Source organism: Bufo gargarizans, chromosome 8 (genome assembly GCF_014858855.1).
Source record: "Bufo gargarizans isolate SCDJY-AF-19 chromosome 8, ASM1485885v1, whole genome shotgun sequence".
Lineage (NCBI taxonomy): Eukaryota > Metazoa > Chordata > Amphibia > Anura > Bufonidae > Bufo > Bufo gargarizans.
This window is the reverse complement of record NC_058087.1, coordinates 60,484,679-60,507,988: the sequence shown is the minus strand read 5'-3', so window position 1 is coordinate 60,507,988 and position 23,310 is coordinate 60,484,679. Positions and strand designations below refer to the sequence as shown.

Below are 23,310 nucleotides of genomic sequence, written 5' to 3'. Positions count from 1 at the left end.
GCCTTGAGTCGATGTGCGATATGGAAGATGCCAGGTTGTTGATGGTTGCATGGAGTTGGGTTAAGGAGAGCTGAATCGTTGACATGGAGACCAGGTCTTCAGTGGCTCCGGGTGGTTCGGAAGCCCTGGGTGACTGGGGAAAGAGCAGGCGATACAATTCCGCCTTTCGCGCTGATGCCGAGTGGCGGATCCCTTTCCTTTTGAGCTCGGCGACCAGCCTGGGGACGGTCCAGTGTCTGTAGGACGCGCGGCTGGCTGCCTCGGAGACCGCTGATTCAGGAATGGACATTGAGTCCTCAATGTCCGAAACGTGGGACATGGTCTCGGGGAGAGGGCACGCCGTTTGGGTCGGACCCTGTTGGGAGGATCTGGATTGAAAAGACAAACTCATGCAAGAGAACCCCCAAAAGGGGGAAAAACCGAAATTAAAAAAAAAATAAAATTCTTACCTTGGGCCCAGCGGAATTTGGGGTGGAAAAGGGGAACCTGGGAATGAGCAAGAAAGAACCCGGGAAGGTCCGCAGGGAGGGTGAGACTTGCACCTCGTAACCTGGGATTGGTGAGCGAGGAGGAAATTTAACAGGTACCTGCGTGGAGAGGTATACCAACAAAATTTCTGAAAATGGAACTTACGCGGATGACGATCAGGAAAAGAACGAGACCTGAATGGGGGAAGAAAGAAATGACAACCTGAGCGGGTCAGGAATTACACGAGAGTGATGGAACGTGCCGGCTGATCGGACTGAAGACCCCATGGTGTGCCAGGAGATGGGTTGCTGGAGAAGAAGAAGACGGTGCCATGGCCGAGTGGCCCTTGTGAAGCCGTGATGGCAAGATAAAAACGAGAATGAAGGTAAGTAAAAGATGAAACATGAAAAACAAAAAGGCCTGCGTGCGTGAGGAAAAGAAGAAGCAAGAGCTGGTTGACAGGTGACTGGAAGGAGTTGGGTCCTGTGAAACAAACCGAAGGCCGAGATGCCCCTGGTGATGAGGCCTCAAACGTACGCCAAAGTGGACTCCTACCAGAGCGACGGCCAGTGAGGCGACATGACCCGCGCATGGCAGCAACGGAGAGCCACACGGGACCCGCGTGTGAGAGGTGAAGAGCCTGACCGTGATACGTATACCTGAGGCGGGAAAGGCGGCGTGGCAGGATGGTGAGAGACAAGTTGAAACGTGGGTGTGACAAAGAGGTGAAGGCCCTAACGGGGATGGCCATGGAAGTGAGTGAGTGTGGGAGTGTCAGGCAACCGGCCCTGAAAATCCGTGCGTGATGGGAAGGAGACAAGAACGGGGCCTGACAGGGCAGGTGGACATGAAAACCTGAACGTGCCAGGTGAACAGGACATGAAGAGTGACGGAAAACGACAAGAACCTGAACGTATCAGGTGACAGGACATGAAGTGAAACCGAACGTGACAGGAGACAGGACATGAAGCGAACCTGAACGTATCAGGTGGCCGGACATGAAGGGTGACCTGGACAGGGAGGGAGCCTGGATTCAAGGTGACTGGACAAGAGGAAAACCTGAACAAGTCAGGTGACAGCACACAAAATGAACCTGAACGTATCAGGTGACGGGACATGAAGACGAGCCTGAACGTATCAGGTGACGAAATGAGGAGAACCTGACATGATGGGTGACCAGACACGAAAAGAACCTGAACGTATCAGGTGACTAAAACACGAAACGAACGTATCAGGTGACTAAAACACGAAACGAACCTGAACGTATCAGGTGACCAGACACGAAACGAACCTGAACGTATCAGGTGACCAGACACGAAACGAACCTGAACGTATCAGGTGACAAGACAGGAACGAACCTGAACGTATCAGGTGACAAGACAGGAACGAACCTGAACGTATCAGGTGATAAGACAAGAAAACGGACCTGAACGTATCAGGTGACAGGACGTGAAGAGTGAAAAGGACATGACGAGAACTTACTCAGGTGACAGGACACGAAAGAGAAACATATCAGGGGACGGACACGGATATTTTACACGCCCCGGCGCGGAGCCCGGCTGCAACCCCCACAAGGCCGGAGGGCGTCACTTAGTGGAATGCATCCGGGCTCCCAGTGGGGTGCTCCCGGGCGTTGGAACGCGCAGTCAGCCCCCCGAGAGGAAAGGCGCGGCAGGGGTTAAATATGGCAGAGACGGTGCGCCTCCTGACGAACGGCTCAGGGGCGCCCAGTAGTCCGAATGTCTGTGCCGGACAGAGTTCATATCTGCTGACATTCCCCGGCGCTGCAGGGTCTGCCAATCTGGGAAGTTTATTCCTGATGCACACATACACAGGGCAATTATGTGCCACAGACCCACAATGGACACCCAGACTGCCCTGCCACGTGTTCCCAAGACCGGACCCCCACGCCCGAGCGGGGGGAGTGATGAAAGGGACCGGTCCCGAGAAGCGGCGCAGGAGCGGGCGGGAGATGGGCGGAGAAGGAGGCGTGTCGTTCCGGCCGGTTTGGAATGTGAGGCAGCGGGTGGTCATGCGCGATGCGGGCGGCAGTAAGCGGCGGACCCCTCAGGCCCGGAGGAATGCGTGGAGGCGCGCGGCAGACTGCGGCCGCGCAAACACCCGACCTGTAAAGGAACCGAGGCACGGAGCCTACTTACCAACGCCGCAGAGGAGATGGACGAAGCCGGGAGACGCGGTCGCCGCTACACGCAGGAGCTGGGAGCCGGAACCGGAAGTCGCACAGGTAAGACGTCACACTGCACGAGCCGCGATGCCGACACCTGGGAGGAGAGCGTGGGGCCGGCTAAATACCCTACGCCCCTCCCACAAATGCAGGCTGGGAATCCAGCCTGCCATACATATATATATACATATGTATATATATATATATATATATATAGATATAGATATATATATATAGATATAGTTACTAAACCAATACACAAGTTAGTGCACACCATTATCTGAGAGGCCCAAAAATATATAGGTTACAAAAGGGTTCCAAACGAAAGCTAGAATGTGGGTAGCAGCACCATCTATCCGGCCAGAAGTAGTGATAGTATTAGTAGGCCACGGTTGTCTCTGCTGGCTTCAGAAAGGTGCAACATTGTTGAAGAGAAAGGGGAGGATATTGTGGATTGGATGGCCCACTCCTCCTCTGTCACAGCAGGATGACGTGGAGATGACTTCAGAGTCCGATACTGTGCCGTGGAGCCAGGGGTCACAACGTTCCTCCTGCTCCTCCTCCTTGCAGCCCCAAAGAAGACTTCAGGTGGAGTCCTCTGTCTTCACTGGCCCTTCCCAGCGGGGCACATTCCTTTTTCCTAAGAAGTGGCAGGAAAACCCCACCACAGCATATAGCAGATAGTCAAGAGTCTCCCTGTTGACGACTTTTCTGAACGCTCTCATCGTTTGGGCTGCCTTAAGGAGGAGGTTGGGGAGGAGGCTTGTGATCCCATGCATACTTTTGTTGATGGTGGTGGTAATAGTGGCACCTGTAGAATTGATGTTGGGGGGCACCGACAGTGGCAGTCGGGGAAAACACAGCAGAGGAGGGGGGGCCCAGAAGCCCACCATATCTGTCTGATAAAAGCTGCAGGGTGAGAACTCAGATGATGATTGTGTGCTGGACATTACCTGGGAGTTGAATCGGGGTGCTAAGGAGAAGGAAACCTCAGTAGAGATGGGTGTTGGTGGCAGCAATAAAGAGCTGAGGCAAAGTACCTCTCAAAGAACAACCAGGGCCATGTCTTCTTCAGGATCTGGTGATGCCGCTGATTGAATGGGTGGGTTAGGCCCAAAAGGTGCCAGAGCTAAGCCCAGCTTGGCTGCCTGTAGCTTTTTGAGAGCAACTCCCATATGGCGCTTTTTCTCCACAAAGCATGCACACAAAACTACAGTGGTTGCAAGATCTGCAGGATCAGAATAAGGCGTGGCGTTTCAAATACAATTCTATGTACCAGAGGTCTATTGAAGCACTTGAGGTGAAATTGGCTTTTTTGGGAATGCTGGCCAGTTGTATTTTCCCACTCAGAACAAGTCTGTCCTGTTTCTCCTGGTCCTCTTTGTGGCCAGACTGCATCACCAAGCAATACAGAATCTTTGTCATCATCATCACCTTCTTCTTCTCCTGCTAAAACTTCTCCTTTTCCTCGGCTCCATCATGAGACATCTATAGCAAAATTTTAGGCCATGAAAAAAACAGCAATTAGCTTGTGACCATGTTGCTGGCAGTGCAGTGGCTGTAGTACCATTGTAGTAGAGCCTTGTACTTTCACGTGGCAGAGAATGAGGGCCACTCCTTGCGATTCTTACTGTGCATCATCTGCACTCAACGGTGGACACTTGGAGCAGCTTTTATGGGCAGGGACAAGTAAATGCCTTTCACAGCCCACTGGGTCAATGTATTTTGCAGCAGTGGAGAATCTGCACCCCAGCACCATACCCAGGTCATTTTGACCCCTTCCCAGCATATCATGGGGCTGGCTCCCACAGCAGGCACTTACCTGCCTCGTCCACCTGCTCCTCCATGGATACGGTTCTGTCTTCAACAGCAGCAGGGCACAGCGTCGCTCACACTACCCATCCTTCCTTGCACACCGGTAGACACACCGGCGAGCAATTGCTCAAGTAAATTGAGCAGCAAACATCCTGCTGGCTGTCACCTTGCGAACCACAACTGAGCAAGGTGGTCAGTGACAATGGGTACAACTTCCTGGCTGCCCAGATCCTGGAGGAAAAACACATGCTCTCTGCATGGTCTTTAAAAAAAAAAAAAATGCACTGGCAGTGTCTAGTAGACTGTCCCTCTTTTCAGCCATTCTCACGTGGTGAGAAACACTCTCCTGAACTTGCAGTGTCTGAATGGTAAGCAGCTGCACTGCTTAATCTGTGACGTTCCAATTCTCTGGAATTCAACACAGCACATGCTTGAGTGTCTATGTAAGCCGTGTACTGGGGTGGGCTCCCCAGGATACAACGAAGTTACGAACGAGGAAAGCAATTCCAACACCAGGTTTGCTAAAACAGTATTTGACTTAAACGTGGTAATGAGCACGACTACAAATGCACAATTAAAATTTACATACACCCAGTCATATGGCTGAGACCCTTGTGCTGCACAGCGTGGCGCACTCTTGTGGATGCTGAAGGTAAATGCTGAAGGTAAAAACGTTAATTCACCTACTGGCGGCTCAACTAAAACAGCCACGCTTTACCTGTCATCTTGTACGTTATCTTGTAGTAAAAAATTGTGTAGCATTTGCGATATGAAAATGACACGTGAACACAGCCTTAGGTCTCATGCACACGACCGTTGTGTGCATCCGTGGCCGTTTTCCTTTTTTTTTTTCGCGGACCCATTGACTTTCAATGGGCCCGTGGAAAAATCGGAAAATGCACCGTTTTGCAGCTGAGACCGTGATCCGTGTATCCTGTCCGTCAAAAAAATATGACCTGTCCTATTTTTTTTACGGACAACGGTTCACAGACCCATTCAAGTCAATGGGTCCGTGAAAGAACACGGATGCACACAAGATTGGCATCCGTGTCCGTGATCCGTGGCCGTAGGTTACTTTCATACAGACGGATCCAAAGATCCGTCTGCATAAAAGCTTTTTCAGATCTAAGTTTTCACTTCGTGAAAACTCATATCCGACAGTATATTCTAACACAGAAGCGTTCCCATGGTGATGGGGATGCTTCTAGTTAGAATACACTACAAACTGTGTACATGACTGCCCCCTGCTGCCTGGCAGCACCCGATCTCTTACAGGGGGCCGTGATCAGCACAATTAACCCCTTCAGGTGCGGCACCTGAAGGGGTTAATTGTACTATCATATCCCCCTGTAAGAGCTCAGGGCTGCCAGGCAGCAGGGGGCAGACCCCCCCCTCCCCAGTTTGAACCTCAGTAGAAATGGGTGTTGGCGGCAGCAATAAAGAGCTGAGGCAAAGTACCTCTCAAAGAACAACCAGGGCCATGTCTTCTTCAGGATTTGGTGATGCCGCTGATTGAATGGGTGGGTTAGGCCCAAAAGGTGCCAGAGCTAAGCCCAGCTTGGCTGCCTGTAGCTTTTTGAGAGCAACTCCCATATGGCGCTTTTTCTCCACAAAGCATGCACACAAAACTACAGTGGTTGCAAGATCTGCAGGATCAGAATAAGGCGTGGCGTTTCAAATACAATTCTATGTACCAGAGGTCTATTGAAGCACTTGAGGTGAAATTGGCTTTTTTGGGAATGCTGGCCAGTTGTATTTTCCCACTCAGAACAAGTCTGTCCTGTTTCTCCTGGTCCTCTTTGTGGCCAGACTGCATCACCAAGCAATACAGAATCTTTGTCATCATCATCACCTTCTTCTTCTCCTGCTAAAACTTCTCCTTTTCCTCGGCTCCATCATGAGACATCTATAGCAAAATTTTAGGCCATGAAAAAAACAGCAATTAGCTTGTGACCATGTTGCTGGCAGTGCAGTGGCTGTAGTACCATTGTAGTAGAGCCTTGTACTTTCACGTGGCAGAGAATGAGGGCCACTCCTTGCGATTCTTACTGTGCATCATCTGCACTCAACGGTGGACACTTGGAGCAGCTTTTATGGGCAGGGACAAGTAAATGCCTTTCACAGCCCACTGGGTCAATGTATTTTGCAGCAGTGGAGAATCTGCACCCCAGCACCATACCCAGGTCATTTTGACCCCTTCCCAGCATATCATGGGGCTGGCTCCCACAGCAGGCACTTACCTGCCTCGTCCACCTGCTCCTCCATGGATACGGTTCTGTCTTCAACAGCAGCAGGGCACAGCGTCGCTCACACTACCCATCCTTCCTTGCACACCGGTAGACACACCGGCGAGCAATTGCTCAAGTAAATTGAGCAGCAAACATCCTGCTGGCTGTCACCTTGCGAACCACAACTGAGCAAGGTGGTCAGTGACAATGGGTACAACTTCCTGGCTGCCCAGATCCTGGAGGAAAAACACATGCTCTCTGCATGGTCTTTAAAAAAAAAAAAAATGCACTGGCAGTGTCTAGTAGACTGTCCCTCTTTTCAGCCATTCTCACGTGGTGAGAAACACTCTCCTGAACTTGCAGTGTCTGAATGGTAAGCAGCTGCACTGCTTAATCTGTGACGTTCCAATTCTCTGGAATTCAACACAGCACATGCTTGAGTGTCTATGTAAGCCGTGTACTGGGGTGGGCTCCCCAGGATACAACGAAGTTACGAACGAGGAAAGCAATTCCAACACCAGGTTTGCTAAAACAGTATTTGACTTAAACGTGGTAATGAGCACGACTACAAATGCACAATTAAAATTTACATACACCCAGTCATATGGCTGAGACCCTTGTGCTGCACAGCGTGGCGCACTCTTGTGGATGCTGAAGGTAAATGCTGAAGGTAAAAACGTTAATTCACCTACTGGCGGCTCAACTAAAACAGCCACGCTTTACCTGTCATCTTGTACGTTATCTTGTAGTAAAAAATTGTGTAGCATTTGCGATATGAAAATGACACGTGAACACAGCCTTAGGTCTCATGCACACGACCGTTGTGTGCATCCGTGGCCGTTTTCCTTTTTTTTTTTCGCGGACCCATTGACTTTCAATGGGCCCGTGGAAAAATCGGAAAATGCACCGTTTTGCAGCTGAGACCGTGATCCGTGTATCCTGTCCGTCAAAAAAATATGACCTGTCCTATTTTTTTTACGGACAACGGTTCACAGACCCATTCAAGTCAATGGGTCCGTGAAAGAACACGGATGCACACAAGATTGGCATCCGTGTCCGTGATCCGTGGCCGTAGGTTACTTTCATACAGACGGATCCAAAGATCCGTCTGCATAAAAGCTTTTTCAGATCTAAGTTTTCACTTCGTGAAAACTCATATCCGACAGTATATTCTAACACAGAAGCGTTCCCATGGTGATGGGGATGCTTCTAGTTAGAATACACTACAAACTGTGTACATGACTGCCCCCTGCTGCCTGGCAGCACCCGATCTCTTACAGGGGGCCGTGATCAGCACAATTAACCCCTTCAGGTGCGGCACCTGAAGGGGTTAATTGTACTATCATATCCCCCTGTAAGAGCTCAGGGCTGCCAGGCAGCAGGGGGCAGACCCCCCCCTCCCCAGTTTGAACCTCAGTAGAAATGGGTGTTGGCGGCAGCAATAAAGAGCTGAGGCAAAGTACCTCTCAAAGAACAACCAGGGCCATGTCTTCTTCAGGATTTGGTGATGCCGCTGATTGAATGGGTGGGTTAGGCCCAAAAGGTGCCAGAGCTAAGCCCAGCTTGGCTGCCTGTAGCTTTTTGAGAGCAACTCCCATATGGCGCTTTTTCTCCACAAAGCATGCACACAAAACTACAGTGGTTGCAAGATCTGCAGGATCAGAATAAGGCGTGGCGTTTCAAATACAATTCTATGTACCAGAGGTCTATTGAAGCACTTGAGGTGAAATTGGCTTTTTTGGGAATGCTGGCCAGTTGTATTTTCCCACTCAGAACAAGTCTGTCCTGTTTCTCCTGGTCCTCTTTGTGGCCAGACTGCATCACCAAGCAATACAGAATCTTTGTCATCATCATCACCTTCTTCTTCTCCTGCTAAAACTTCTCCTTTTCCTCGGCTCCATCATGAGACATCTATAGCAAAATTTTAGGCCATGAAAAAAACAGCAATTAGCTTGTGACCATGTTGCTGGCAGTGCAGTGGCTGTAGTACCATTGTAGTAGAGCCTTGTACTTTCACGTGGCAGAGAATGAGGGCCACTCCTTGCGATTCTTACTGTGCATCATCTGCACTCAACGGTGGACACTTGGAGCAGCTTTTATGGGCAGGGACAAGTAAATGCCTTTCACAGCCCACTGGGTCAATGTATTTTGCAGCAGTGGAGAATCTGCACCCCAGCACCATACCCAGGTCATTTTGACCCCTTCCCAGCATATCATGGGGCTGGCTCCCACAGCAGGCACTTACCTGCCTCGTCCACCTGCTCCTCCATGGATACGGTTCTGTCTTCAACAGCAGCAGGGCACAGCGTCGCTCACACTACCCATCCTTCCTTGCACACCGGTAGACACACCGGCGAGCAATTGCTCAAGTAAATTGAGCAGCAAACATCCTGCTGGCTGTCACCTTGCGAACCACAACTGAGCAAGGTGGTCAGTGACAATGGGTACAACTTCCTGGCTGCCCAGATCCTGGAGGAAAAACACATGCTCTCTGCATGGTCTTTAAAAAAAAAAAAATGCACTGGCAGTGTCTAGTAGACTGTCCCTCTTTTCAGCCATTCTCACGTGGTGAGAAACACTCTCCTGAACTTGCAGTGTCTGAATGGTAAGCAGCTGCACTGCTTAATCTGTGACGTTCCAATTCTCTGGAATTCAACACAGCACATGCTTGAGTGTCTATGTAAGCCGTGTACTGGGGTGGGCTCCCCAGGATACAACGAAGTTACGAACGAGGAAAGCAATTCCAACACCAGGTTTGCTAAAACAGTATTTGACTTAAACGTGGTAATGAGCACGACTACAAATGCACAATTAAAATTTACATACACCCAGTCATATGGCTGAGACCCTTGTGCTGCACAGCGTGGCGCACTCTTGTGGATGCTGAAGGTAAATGCTGAAGGTAAAAACGTTAATTCACCTACTGGCGGCTCAACTAAAACAGCCACGCTTTACCTGTCATCTTGTACGTTATCTTGTAGTAAAAAATTGTGTAGCATTTGCGATATGAAAATGACACGTGAACACAGCCTTAGGTCTCATGCACACGACCGTTGTGTGCATCCGTGGCCGTTTTCCTTTTTTTTTTTCGCGGACCCATTGACTTTCAATGGGCCCGTGGAAAAATCGGAAAATGCACCGTTTTGCAGCTGAGACCGTGATCCGTGTATCCTGTCCGTCAAAAAAATATGACCTGTCCTATTTTTTTTACGGACAACGGTTCACAGACCCATTCAAGTCAATGGGTCCGTGAAAGAACACGGATGCACACAAGATTGGCATCCGTGTCCGTGATCCGTGGCCGTAGGTTACTTTCATACAGACGGATCCAAAGATCCGTCTGCATAAAAGCTTTTTCAGATCTAAGTTTTCACTTCGTGAAAACTCATATCCGACAGTATATTCTAACACAGAAGCGTTCCCATGGTGATGGGGATGCTTCTAGTTAGAATACACTACAAACTGTGTACATGACTGCCCCCTGCTGCCTGGCAGCACCCGATCTCTTACAGGGGGCCGTGATCAGCACAATTAACCCCTTCAGGTGCGGCACCTGAAGGGGTTAATTGTACTATCATATCCCCCTGTAAGAGCTCAGGGCTGCCAGGCAGCAGGGGGCAGACCCCCCCCTCCCCAGTTTAAATATCATTGGTGGCCAGTGCGGCCCGCCCCCCCTCCCTCCCTCTATTGTAATAATTTGTTGGTGGCACAGTGTGCGCCCCCCCCCGCCCCCCCTTCCTCCCTCTATTGTAATAATTCGTTGGTGGCACAGTGTGCGCCCCCCATCGGCCCCCCCTGTAGCATTAACAAGATTGGTGGCCAGTGTGCGGCCTCCAATCTCCCCCCCCCCGATCATTGGTGGCAGCGGAGTTCGGTTTGGAGTCCCAGTTTAATCGCTGAGGCTCCGATCGGTAACCATGGCAACTAGGGCGCTACTGCAGTCCTGGTTGCCATGGTTACTTAGCAATAGTACAATAGTAGAAGATTCATACTTACCTGCTGGCTGCTGCGATGTTCGTGTCCGGCCGGGAGCTCCACCTACTGGTAAGTGACAGGTCTGTGCGGCGCATTGCTAAATGAACTGTCACTTACCAGTAGGAAGAGCTCCCGGACGGACACAGACATCGCAGCTCCCAGGTAAGTATGAATCTTCTACTATTGTACTATTGCTAAGTAACCATGGCAACCAGGGCTGCAGTAGCGTCCTGGTTGCCATGGTTACCGATCGGAGCCCCAGCGATTAAACTGGGACTCCGATCGGAACTCCACTGCCACCAATGATCGGGGGGGGGGAGATGGGAGGCCGCACACTGGCCACCAATGTTGTTAATGCTATAGAGGGAGGGGGGGCCGATGGGGGGTGCACACTGTGCCACCAACGAATTATTACAATAGAGGGAGGAAGGGGGGGGGCGGGGGGGGCGCACAGTGTGCCACCAACAAATTATTAAAATAGAGGGAGGAAGGGGGGGGCGGGGGGGCACACACTGTGCCACCAACAAATTATTACAATAGAGGGAGGAAGGGGGGGGCGATGGGGGGCGCACACTGTGCCACCTATGAATTATTACAATAGAGGGAGGAAGGGGGGGCGGGGGAGGCCGCACACTGTGCCACCAACGAATTATTACAATAGACGGAGGAAGGGGGGGGCGGGGGGCCGCACACTGTGCCACCAACCTATTATTACAATGGAGGGAGGGAGGGGGGGCCACCAATGATATTCAAACTGGGGAGGGGGGGGTCTGCCCCCTGCTGCCTGGCAGCCCTGATCTCTTACAGGGGGATATGATAGTACAATTAACCCCTTCAGGTGCGGCACCTGAAGGGGTTAATTGTGCTGATCACGCCCCCCTGTAAGAGATCAGGTGCTGCCAGGCAGCAGGGGGCAGTCATGTACACAGTTTGTAGTATATTCTAACTAGAAGCGTCCCCATCACCATGGGAACGCCTCTGTGTTAGAATATACTGTCGGAAATGAGTTTTCACGATCTAACTCATATCCGACAGTATATTCTAACATAGAGGCGTTCCATGGTGATGGGGACGCTTCAAGTTAAAATATAACATCGGATTGGAGAAAACTCCGATCCGATGGTATAAAAGGGACTCCAGACTTTACATTGAAAGTCAATGGGGACGGATCCGTTTGAAATGGCACCATATTGTGTCAACGTCAAACGGATCCGTCCCCATTGACTTGCATTGCAATTCAGGACGGAGCCGTTTGGCTCTGCACGGCCAGGCGGACACCAAAACGACTTTTTTTTAATGTCCGTGGATCATGCAAAAATCAAGGAAGACCCACGGTTGAAAAAACTGTCACGGATCACGGACCTACGGACCCCGTTTTTGCGGACCGTGAAAAAATACTGTCATGTGCATGAGGCCTCCTTCTACATTTAGAACCCATGGTACCTTGTTTTTTGTCAAAATGGGAGAAGATAACATCTCTGACCCAAAGCACATAAGGTCTTACAATAGTTGTTAACATAACATTGCACAGGCTTTAAATGTTTTATGCAAAAAATGAAGTCCTCCTTCAGTCTGCATCGGTCAATCATCTGCAAACATGCCCACTCTTATTAAAAGTTAATGGTTGGCACCCTGGTCAGGCTTGTGCTCAGTGGTAGGAGACAGTCTAAAATGTCTGTTCTCCTTATCTATCAGAACCGATTGTTTATTTTTATTTTTTAAATCCTTTATTTTGAGCATCTGTTGTGGTCATTTTGCATCCATTTTTGTCAGTTCTGGCAGAGGATCCGTTATTTTAGACGGGAGAAAAAGTCATCCACGAAGTTTTCTCTATCGTTTTAACATAACACAGAGGTGATACATAAACAAATACATTTTTATTACTTTACTATTTCAACATTGACCCTGTCTTGTAGCACTGTTCAATTCACCAATGCACGCAGTAGACGTCAGCTTGCGCTGTGGGTTTTCTCAGCAGCACGTGGATGAGAGATCTGAAATGTCGTTAATTTCTAACAATAATTTGTTTTCCCTTAGTCCTAACAGCAGCACAGATGGGGTTAACTGCCCCCCGTGGACTGGTAGGACCGGCTGAATTTTTAATGAGCCCAAAGATTAAACCAATAAAAGAACTCCAGCTCCCTTAAAGGGAGGGGTTCATCCCCCAGCCCACCGTGTATATCACAAGAGAAAAGTACTTTAGGGCGGGAAATTTGTGTGCTGCTGTTAGGACTAAGGGAAAACAAATTATCGTTAGAAATTAACGATTCCCTTACGTCCTACCAGCAGCACAGATGGGGAGATAGCAAGAAGAATCCCCTAGGGAGGGTCCTCATGCTCGGCAGAAGTAAGGACTGTCTGCTCAAAGGCCGAGAACTCCGATATCCTAGCATCGATCCTATAATGGGAGATGAAGGTAGACTCAGAGCTCCAGGAAGCTGCCTTACAGATAAACTCTAGGGGGAGAAGATTTCTCTCCGCAACAGAGGTAGCTACGGCCCTTGTAGAATGGGCCCTCACAAACTCCGGAGGATCTAAGGCTTGGGAAATGAAGGCTTCCCTAATGGCTTCCTTAACCCAGCGACTAATAGTTGTTTTAGACGCTTTACGGCCTTTTGACTTACCGGCAAACAGGATAAAGAGATTTTCATCCATCCTGAACTCTTTGGATCTATCCACATAGATCTGAAGGCATCTAGCTATATCCAGTGGATGTCAGACTGGAACATCAGAGGAGGAGGCAGAGAGCAATACAGGTAGAGAGACTACCTGATTAATATTTTGAAAGGTAGAAACCTTAGGTCTAAAATAAGGTAGAAATTTCAGAAGCACCCTATCTTGTAGAAACATGGTATAAGGGTATGACGCGGAGAAAGCTTGAAGCTCCGAAACTCTTTTGGCCGAAGTTATGGCCAGAAGAAAAAACATCTTAAGTGTTAAGAGTTTAAGACTTGCCTCCTCCAAGGGTTCAAAGGGGGGAGATGCTAGCCCCCTAAGAACAACTGACAAATCCCATTGAGGAACGGGTCTCAGTATTGTAGGCTTCAATCTTTCCGCTCCTTTAAGGAAGCGCTTGATGAGCGGGTCCCGAGAATATGGTCTGTTAAGACAGGCCGAGATGGCAAACACTTGGACCTTCAGGGTAGAAGGGGAGAGACCTCTGTCTATCCCATCCTGAAGGAACTGTAAGATCGCTGCGAGGGGCGGATCTGCAAACGCCACCTGGTTGGAGCTACACCAAGAGGTGAAGATCCTCATAATCCGGGAGTAGGCCTTTCTGGTAGACTCTGCTCTGGAATGCGATAATGTTCTCAGGACCGACTCAGAGAGCCCTTCCACTCTGGGAAGGGACTGGTCAACCTCCAGGCTGTCAGGTTGAATCTGTGCAGATCTGGGCAGAGATAAGTGTCCCACGACACCAGGGTCTGCTCCGGGGGGAGTCTCCAATATTGTCCCCGACTCATCTGAATGAGCTGGGTAAACCAGGATCTCCTGGGCCAAAACGGTATGATGGCTATTACCGAGGCCTGATCCTGACGGATTTTCATCAATACCCTCGGGATCATGGAAAAAGGAGGGAAGATGTACGGCAGCCTGAACCTCCACGGTATTGTCAGAGCATCTATCGCCAGGGGGTTGTCCTCCCTGTATAGGGAACAGAACCTCTGTACCTTGGCGTTGAACTTGGTTGCCATGAGATCCACCTCTGGCATCCCCCACCTGAGGACTAATTGTTTGAAGATCTCCGGATGTAATGACCATTCCATGGTCGGTAGGCCGCGACTTAGGCGGTCCGCGATGACATTGAGGGAGCCTCTGATGTGAGTGGCGGATAGATGGGATAAGTTCAGCTCTGCCCACCGAAGAATTACCCCAATCTCTAAAAGAAGGGGTAAGGATCTTGTGCCTCCCTGCTTGTTTATATAAAGCACGGCAGTCATGTTGTCTGACTGGACTTTCACTGCTTTGCCCCGAATCCGAGGGGTGAAGTGAAGGAGGGCTAGCCGGATAGCACGCATCTCGCGGAGGTTTGAAGAAAGATGCCGCTCCTGAGGAGACCAGGATCCCCGAACTGGGGACCCGTCTAGATGAGCGCCCCAGCCTACAAGGGACACGTCCGTGGTCAATATGAGCCAAGCTGGTTGGGTCATAGACTTCCCTTCCGGTAGATGGAACCACCATCTGAGGGAATTCCGGGTTTGATTGGATAGGGAGCACAGGGAATCTAGCCCCTTGGGGCTGCCGTTCCATTTGCTTAAGACCTCCGATTGAAGGGGTCGGAGGTGCCATAAAGCCCAAGGGACTGCAGCCGCTGACATGAGCCCCACCATCTTCATGAGGGTCCGTATGGAGACTCGTCGTGGTACGTAAAGGAACCTTGCTAGGTCCTGAATCCGCATTCTTCTTTCTGGTGTCAACTGTATGGACATCTCCAGAGAGTCGATTATGAATCCCAGATAATGGATAGAAGTCGAAGGGCTCACGTTCGACTTCGGCCAGTTGAGCATCCAGCCTAGGCGGAGCAGAAAAGAAATTGCGACATGAATATGGTGGGAAAGTAGAGGGACTGAAGGGGCTAGAAGAAGCCAGTCGTCCAGGTAAGGGACAATGGTCAGACCTTGGAGTCTCAATGCTGCCACTACCGATACTACCACTTTGGTGAAGATCAGGGGGGCAGACGAGATTCCGAAGGGAAGGGCAGCAAACTGGAAATGTTTGCACACTCCTGATATCTGGACCGCGATCCTGAGAAACTTCCGGGAGGAAGGATGGATCAGGATGTGGAGGCAAGCGTCTTTGAGGTCCAGAGTAGCCATCACATCCCCAGGGTTGAGGAGGTGGCTGACTGACCTTATGCTTTCCATGCGGAACCTGGTCCTCCTTATGAAACGATTGAGAAATCTCAAATCTATAATCATCCGAAGATCTCCCGTCTTTTTGGGTACCAGGAATACTGGAGAATAAATCCCTAGACCCTTCTCCCCTGCCGGTACCTCCTCCAGGGCTCCCTTGGAAAGGTAGTCTTGGATATAGGCTTCCAAGATCCTTTGCCTGGTTGGCAAAAAACTGCGTGTGGCAATAAATCTTCCTGGGGGGGGAGAAATAAGGTCTATTAGATAGCCAGCGGCTACTATATTTTGGACCCAGGGGTCCCGGATTTCCTGGGCCCATACGTGCCTGAAGAAAAAAAGACGCCCCCCCCCCACAGGGAGGTGGGGGAGGGGTACGGGAAAAACCAGAGGCGTAACGGCAGGGATAGCAGGGTTTATCCAAGAGCCTCTGAGAGGCCCATAGTCAGGAGGGCTTTGCCTCCCTGGTGGGTTTGCGGGAACGTCTAGAAAACTTTCTAGGCGGCCCCCCCCCAATCCTTACGTCCCTGCTGTCCTGGTCGGCCCCCGCGGGCTTGTCTTCCCCTGCCTCGGAAGGGCTGTTGGGGAAGGCTCTTCCCCTTTTTGTCTGAGAGACCCTCCATAATGGTGTCTAGCTCAGATCCGAATAGACGGGTAGGTTCAAAGGGGAGCCCACAGAGGTTATATTTGGACGCGTTATCCGCATTCCAAGGTTTGAGCCACAGAGGTCTCCTGGCGGCAGACACTAAAGCCATAGTCTTGGCCGCCAACTTTAACTGGAGTTGGGCTGTGTCACAGAGAAAATCCATGGCTAAATTGACGGATTTAAAGGCAGCGAGGATATCGTCGCGAGAGACACTCTGGTCAACATTCGTCTGGATCTGGTTCAGCTTGGTTCTGAGGAAGGAGGAGACCTCTGTGGCAGCAATGGAAGTCGAGGCCGAGGCTGCGGCCGCCGAGTAACTTCTTCTGAGGGTGCACTCTGCCCTCCTATCTAGAGGGTCCTGCAGGCTAGACCCATCGTCTGCAGGGACCAGAGTGCGCCTGGACAACTTGGCAATCGCCATGTCCACCTTAGGAATGGAACCCCATGATTCCACTAATGGTATAGCCATAGGAAACATTAATTTAAACTTCCTGGTAAGGACTGGGCCTTTTTCTGGCTTTTTCCACTCCGTGCGCATCACAGAGAGAAGGGTCTCATCTGCCCTAAAGACCCGCTGGGTCCGGCAGGCGGGATCGGAAGACTCCCCTACGTCAACATCATGGTCCCCCGACCTGATGGACCTTAGAAGCTTCTGGGTCTTTTCCGGTGGAAAGAAACCAGAAGTCGATTCTTCCTCATCCGAGGAAGATGACCCCACAGAAAGGGGCATAGGCCTATCGGTGGGGGCGGCCACCTCCATAGGCGTTTGGGAGGGAATGGGTAGTCTCTCGTTAAGGAGACTTACGACCCCCTTAATGGAGTCGTCGACATAAGTCTTAGCCCCTGGTACATGTCCTGCATTGAAGGCTCTGTAGCAGTGGCGGAACGACAGCTGTTGCATCTAGAAAACGGGCAGATGTCCTCAAGAGGCATATTGCAGTCATAGCAAGCCAGGTGTCTCCTCTTGGTGGCTGATTTCCGTGGCTGATCGGGCTCTCTGGGAGAGGCCATAGCTGAAAGGGAACAAAAGGAGAAGAATTTAAAACATCATAAGAACGGAAATAAGGGAAATCCCTCCATGATCTTAGAGCACGAACCAGAGGAGAATACAAAGATAGCTGAACAGCAAAAAAAGACCGGTCTGAAAGGCAATATCTCACAAATGGCAGGAGACTCTGGAGCTAGCTTGTTAAAGCAGCGCAGCCAGAGACCGACTGAGGGAATCAGGGAGCTTAAATAGAGTAGCTCCGCCCAGGGGAGTGGTGAAGTCCAGGTCTAAACCTCCCCCTTAAAGGGAACCTGTCACCTGGATTTTGTGCATAGAGCTGAGGACATGGGTTGCTAGATGGCCGCTAGCACATCCGCAATACCCAGTCGCCATAGCTCTGTGTGCTTTTATTGTGTATAAAAACCGATTTGATACATATGCAAATTAACCTAAGATGAGTCAGAGCTTGAAAATATGACTCTTCTCTGGGGCACACAAGTAAGATATGACTCTTTTATGTTAATTTGCATATGTATCAATTCGGGTTTTTTACACAATAAAAGCACACAGAGCTATGGGGACTGGGTATTGCGGATGTGCTAGCGGCCATCTAGCAACCCATGTCCTCAGCTCTATACCCAAAATCCAGGTGACAGGTTCCCTTTAATACAGCTATCCAAACAGTCTTCCCTTGCAAAGAAGGGGGAAAGAAAGGCCTAAGCCTAGTGAGAGTGTCCCCACACATCCACCTATTCCCCCCCGCGAAAGAAAAAGCGGCCGGAAAAGACCGGCCCGCTGACGCCGGGGAACCGGAAGTGACGCCGCGGCTAGGCCCGCGTCACTTCTGGTCATGGCGGCGCCCAGGCCAAACTTAACAGCGGAGCGCCGCCGAGCTATCGCAGGGGAAAAGATGGAGGGAAGGACCTGCGAGCGTGTGGAAAAAACCCCCGCTGCAATGGGGCGCAAATATAAGCGCACTAAGATAAAAAGGGACTAAAGGAGACCTCTCAGGTCAGTACAATAACGTCCCTAACTCCCATTTAAAAAATAAACCAGGGAGAGAGAAACTCGCCAGTCCACCTGTCCAAAGGACAGAAAAAAACACGGTGGGCTGGGGGATAAACCCCTCCCTTTAAGGGAGCTGGAGTTCTTTTATTGGTTTAATCTTTGGGCTCATTAAAAATTCCGCCGGTCCTACCAGTCCACGGGGGGCAGTTAACCCCATCTGTGCTGCTGGTAGGACGTAAGGGAATCAGCTACTTTGCTTGTTCTTCAAATGTTGTGTTTTTTCTGAATGAAAATCTGCTGCAGAAAATCCACAGTATTTATACATGTGGTTGTATCCTTATAACTATAACTTATTGCTTAGAAATCTGCTGACAGGAAATATTGTATCATTTTATATTTTCAAAAATATTAATTTTTATCCATTTTTATTTTTACTAAGATAACTATAATGCTGGCATATATTTTAATCTGTAGTATTTAGACTACACGTTGCCATACACTTAGGTAGCCTTCACACGCTGCAGATTAGGTTGCAGAAATTTCCGTGACTGAAAATCAGTTCCATTTACCCGAACGGGGCTTGTAGAAATCCATGTGCTTTCTCCCTCATTCAAATTTATGGAAATAATTTTCAGTACCTGAAATTTCTGAAACCAATTCCCAAGCATGAAAAGACACACTTAAAGGGAACCTTTCACCTTCAAAAACCATCTGAAGCCGCCTGCAGTACCTGAGAGTAGCCAGCAGTGCGTTCCTGATTATTGTTTTGTTCCTGAAGGCAGATGCGGCAAAATCTCTGAAACCTTCCTTTATCCCCTGCCAGCACGCTTCTCTGGACATGCTTGAAGAAAAGGTAACCATGTTCCCTTCCCTGCCCCTTTGCTGTGATGGATGGATGGATGCAGAGAGTTCAGCAAAGCCAGCCAAACTGCCGGCTGTCAGTCACAGGGGCAGAGCTTTTGCCACATCAACCTTCAGGAACATAACAATCGTCAGAAACACACTGCTCGCTACTCCCAGGTACTGCTGGCAGCTTCAGATGGTGTTTGGAGGTGACAGGTTCCCTTTAACCGCCTCCGGACCGCCTAACGCAGGATCGCGGTCCGGAGGCGGCTATCTCAGGCAGAGTGACGCATCTAGGCGCGCGCGTTCACAGGATCGGAAGGTAAGAGAGTGGTTCTACAGCCTGCCAGCGGTAATCGCTGGCAGGCTGTAGATGCGATTTTTTTTAACCCCTAACAGGTATATTAGATGCTGTTTTGATAACAGTGTCTAATATACCTGCTACCTGGTCCTCTGGTGGTCCCTTTTGCTTGGGTCGACCACCAGAGGACACAGGCAGCTCAGTAATAAGTAGCACCAATCACCACACCCCCTGTCACTTATTAACCCCTTATTAACCCCTGATCACCCCATATAGACTCCCTGATCACTCCCCCGTCATTGATCACCCCCCTGTAAGGCTCCATTTAGACATATTTTTAGCACAAGTTAGCGGGAATTGATTTTTTTATTTTTTATTTTTTTTTATTACAAAGTCTCATATTCCACTTGCTTGTGTCAAAAAATTTAATCTCACATGAACTCACTATACCCCTCACGGAATCCAAATGCGTACAATTTTTTAGACATTATATGCCAGGGCAGTATAAATACCCCACATGTGACACCATTTTGGAAAAAGGACACCCCAAGGTATTCGCTGAGGGGCATATTGAGTCCATCAAAGATTGAACTTTTTGTCCCAAGGTAGCGGAAAGGGAGACTTTGTGAGAAAAAAAAATAAAAAATCAATTTCCGCTAACTTGTGCCCCCCCAAAAAAATTCTATGAACTCGCCATGCCCCTCATTGAATACCTTGGGGTGTCTTCTTTCCAAAATGGGGTCACATGTGGGGTATTTATGCTGCCCTGGCATTTTAGGGGCTCTAAAGCGTGATAAGAAGTCTGGGATCCAAATGTCTAAAAATGCCCTCCTAAAAGGAATTTGGGCCCCTTTGCGCATCTAGGCTGCAAAAAAGTGTCACACATGCGGTATCGCCGTACTCAGGAGAAGTTGGGCAATGTGTTTTGGGGTGTCATTTTACATATACCCATGCTGGGTGAGACAAATATCTTGGTCAAATGCCAACTTTGTATAAAAGAAAAGTTGTCTTAGGATTTCACAGGGCATTTTTTACACATTTTGATTTCAAACTACTTCTCACGCATTAGGACCCCTAAAATGCCAGGGCAGTATAACTACCCCACAAGTGACCCCACTTTGGAAAGAAGACACCCCAAGGTATTCCGTGAGGGGCATGGCAAGTTCCTAGAATTTTTTATTTTTTGTCACAAGTTAGCGGAATATGATGATTTTTTTTATTTTATTTTTTTCTTACAAAGTCTTATATTCCACTAACTTGCGACAAAAAAATAAAACATTCTAGGAACTCGCCATGCCCCTCACGGAATACCTTGGGGTGTCTTCTTTCCAAAATGGGGTCACTTGTGGGGTAGTTATACTGCCATGGCATTTTAGGGGCCCTAATGCATGAGAAGTAGTTTGAAATCAAAATGTGTAAAAAATGCCCTGTGAAATCCTAAAGGTGCTCTTTGGAATATGGGACCCTTTGCCCACCTAGGCTGCAAAAAAGTGTCACACACGTGGTATCGCCGTACTCAGGAGAAGTTGGGGAATGTGTTTTGGGGTGTCATTTTACATATATCCATGCTGGGTGAGAGAAATATCTTGGCAAAAGACAACTTTTCCCATTTTTTTATACAAAGTTGGCATTTGACCGAGATATTTATCTCCCCCAGCATGGGTATATGTAAAATGACACCCCAAAACACATTGCCCAACTTCTCCTGAGTACGGCGATACCACATGTGTGACACTTTTTTTGCAGTCTAGGTGGGCAAAGGGGCCCACATTCCAAAGAGCACCTTTAGGATTTCACAGGGCATTTTTTTACACATTTTGATTTCAAACTACTTCTCACGCATCTGGGCCCCTAAAATCCCAGGGCATTATAACTACCCCACAAGTGACCCCATTTTGAAAAGAAGACACCCCAAGGTATTTCATGATGGGCATAGTGAGTTCATGGAAGTTTTTATTTTTTGTCACAAGTTAGTGGAATATGAGACTTTGTAAGGAAAAAAAAATCATAATTTTCTGCTAACTTGTGACAAAAAATAAAAAGTTCTATGAACTCACTATGCCCAGCAGCGAATACCTTAGGGTGTCTACTTTCCGAAGTGGGGTCATTTGTGGGGTTTTTCTACTGTCTGGACATTGTAGAACCTCAGGAAACATGACAGGTGCTCAGAAAGTCAGAGCTGCTTCAAAAAGCGGAAATTCACATTTTTGTACCATAGTTTGTAAACGCTATAACTTTTACCCAAACCATGTTTTTTTTTACCCAAACATTTTTTTTTATCAAAGACATGTAGAACAATACATTTTGAGAAAAATTAATATATATATGTCATTTTGTATTTTTATTTTACAACTGAAAGTGAAAAATGTCATTTTTTTTGCAAAAATTTTGGTAAATTTCGATTAATAACAAAAAAGTTTAAATGTCAGCAGCAATGAAATACCACCAAATGAAAGCTCTATTAGTGAGAAGAAAAGGAGGTAAAATTCATTTGGGTGGTAAGTTGCATGACCGAGCAATAAACCGTGAAAGTAGTGTAGTGCAGAATTGTAAAAAGTGGTCTGGTCATTAAGGGTATTTAAGCTAGGGGGGCTGAGGTGGTTAAAGGGTAATTAATTAGTTGTAAATCTGCTGAAAGGAAATATTGTGTTTATTCTATTTTTAAAAATTTCTTACCATTCATTTTTAGTTTTAATAAGATACTACAGTGTATATTGCAAGCACATTATTTTTTTTCTTACAGGATCACGGATATACCAGTCACCATGCAGATGTCCATTTCTGAAATTATTGGATTTATCCAGTCAATTTGTATGTACGACGCATTCATAGAGAAGGATGCGAAAAAAGCAGGACAGTTTCTTATACAGACTGAAAAAAGGTGCAGTATAAACACATGCTTCCTTTTGCTTACAAGGGTGTGGTAGGCGTAGCACTATGAAGTGCCTTTTGCGCTGTGGCATTAGAAGAATTTTGATATCTCTGACTTTTAGTCTAACCAGACTGTCTATTACTCTGTAAGTAGAGTTGAACTGACACCTGGATGTTCAGGTTCGGCGGAACTTGAAAAAAAAGTTTGGGTTCGGGACCCAAACTTGACTCCGAACTCAAACCCCATTGAAGTAAACGGGGACCCGAACTTTTGGGCACTAACATGGCTCTACAATAGTCCTGGAAAGGGCTAGAGGGCTGCAAAAGGCATCAAAATTCTGCAAACAAATGTGGATAGGGAAATGACTTAAAATAACATAAAATACAGAAAAATAACAATCTGGATCTAGGAGTAGCAGGTTAAGGAGGCGGTGGATTTGGCGGTGTAGGTTGACGTGGTGGTGTAGGTTGAAGGAGGGATAGGTAGCCAACACTGATTTGTTATTTTTTATTTTTAAATTGGGGTCTCCCCCAAAATATTGGGACATATAACAAAATAAAACAAAGAATAAGTGCACTTCAGTACAAGATGGATGGTTGAGGCTGGTAAATGTCTATTCTGCACAAGGTACGGACAAGTCCTGTGGGATCCATGCCTGGTTCATTTTAATAAACGTAAGCTTGTCCACATTGGCTGCGGCCTATGATAATGCTCTCTGACGTGCTAAACACACGTTCACACTATACACTGGCTGCAGGGCAGGTCAGCACCTCCAAGGCTGACAAAGCTTTTCCACATTTTGGCAATGCTAACCCTGCCTTCTCAGGTGCTGGCGGTGCCCCAGCTGCGTTGGTGACCTCTTCCTCCTCCTCTGCCTTCGCCTTGTGCTTATACTGTGCCCCCGCTGTCAGGTCAGGTGGGAATGCTATCATCAGCGTGCGCTTGTAGTCGCGCATCTTCCGATCAGTAACAGATGTTTTCACTAAATTTAGTTCCCTGTCAGCAATGCAGAGCAGGGGTTCATTCACGGCAAAAGGGGGTTCATGTCACCCAGCAATAGAACAGAGGATTTTGAGAAATTTAGGCCCCTGTCAGAAATACAGAGCAGGGGTTCATTCACGGCAAAAGGAG

At 48.5% G+C, this 23,310-nt stretch overlaps 1 protein-coding gene across 4 annotated transcripts in view; it reads left to right on the top strand.

The window, feature by feature from the left end:
• The window catches only part of LOC122945262 (probable S-adenosylmethionine-dependent methyltransferase CRG1), a 142,093-nt gene that overhangs the window by 74,487 nt on the left and 44,296 nt on the right, over positions 1-23,310 (top strand). For all 4 annotated transcript variants that reach the window (XM_044304281.1, XM_044304282.1, XM_044304283.1 and 1 more), the window contains one exon: positions 22,051-22,188. In XM_044304281.1, the coding sequence (XP_044160216.1) occupies positions 22,051-22,188 (138 nt within the window). The remainder of the gene's footprint in view (positions 1-22,050; positions 22,189-23,310) is intronic.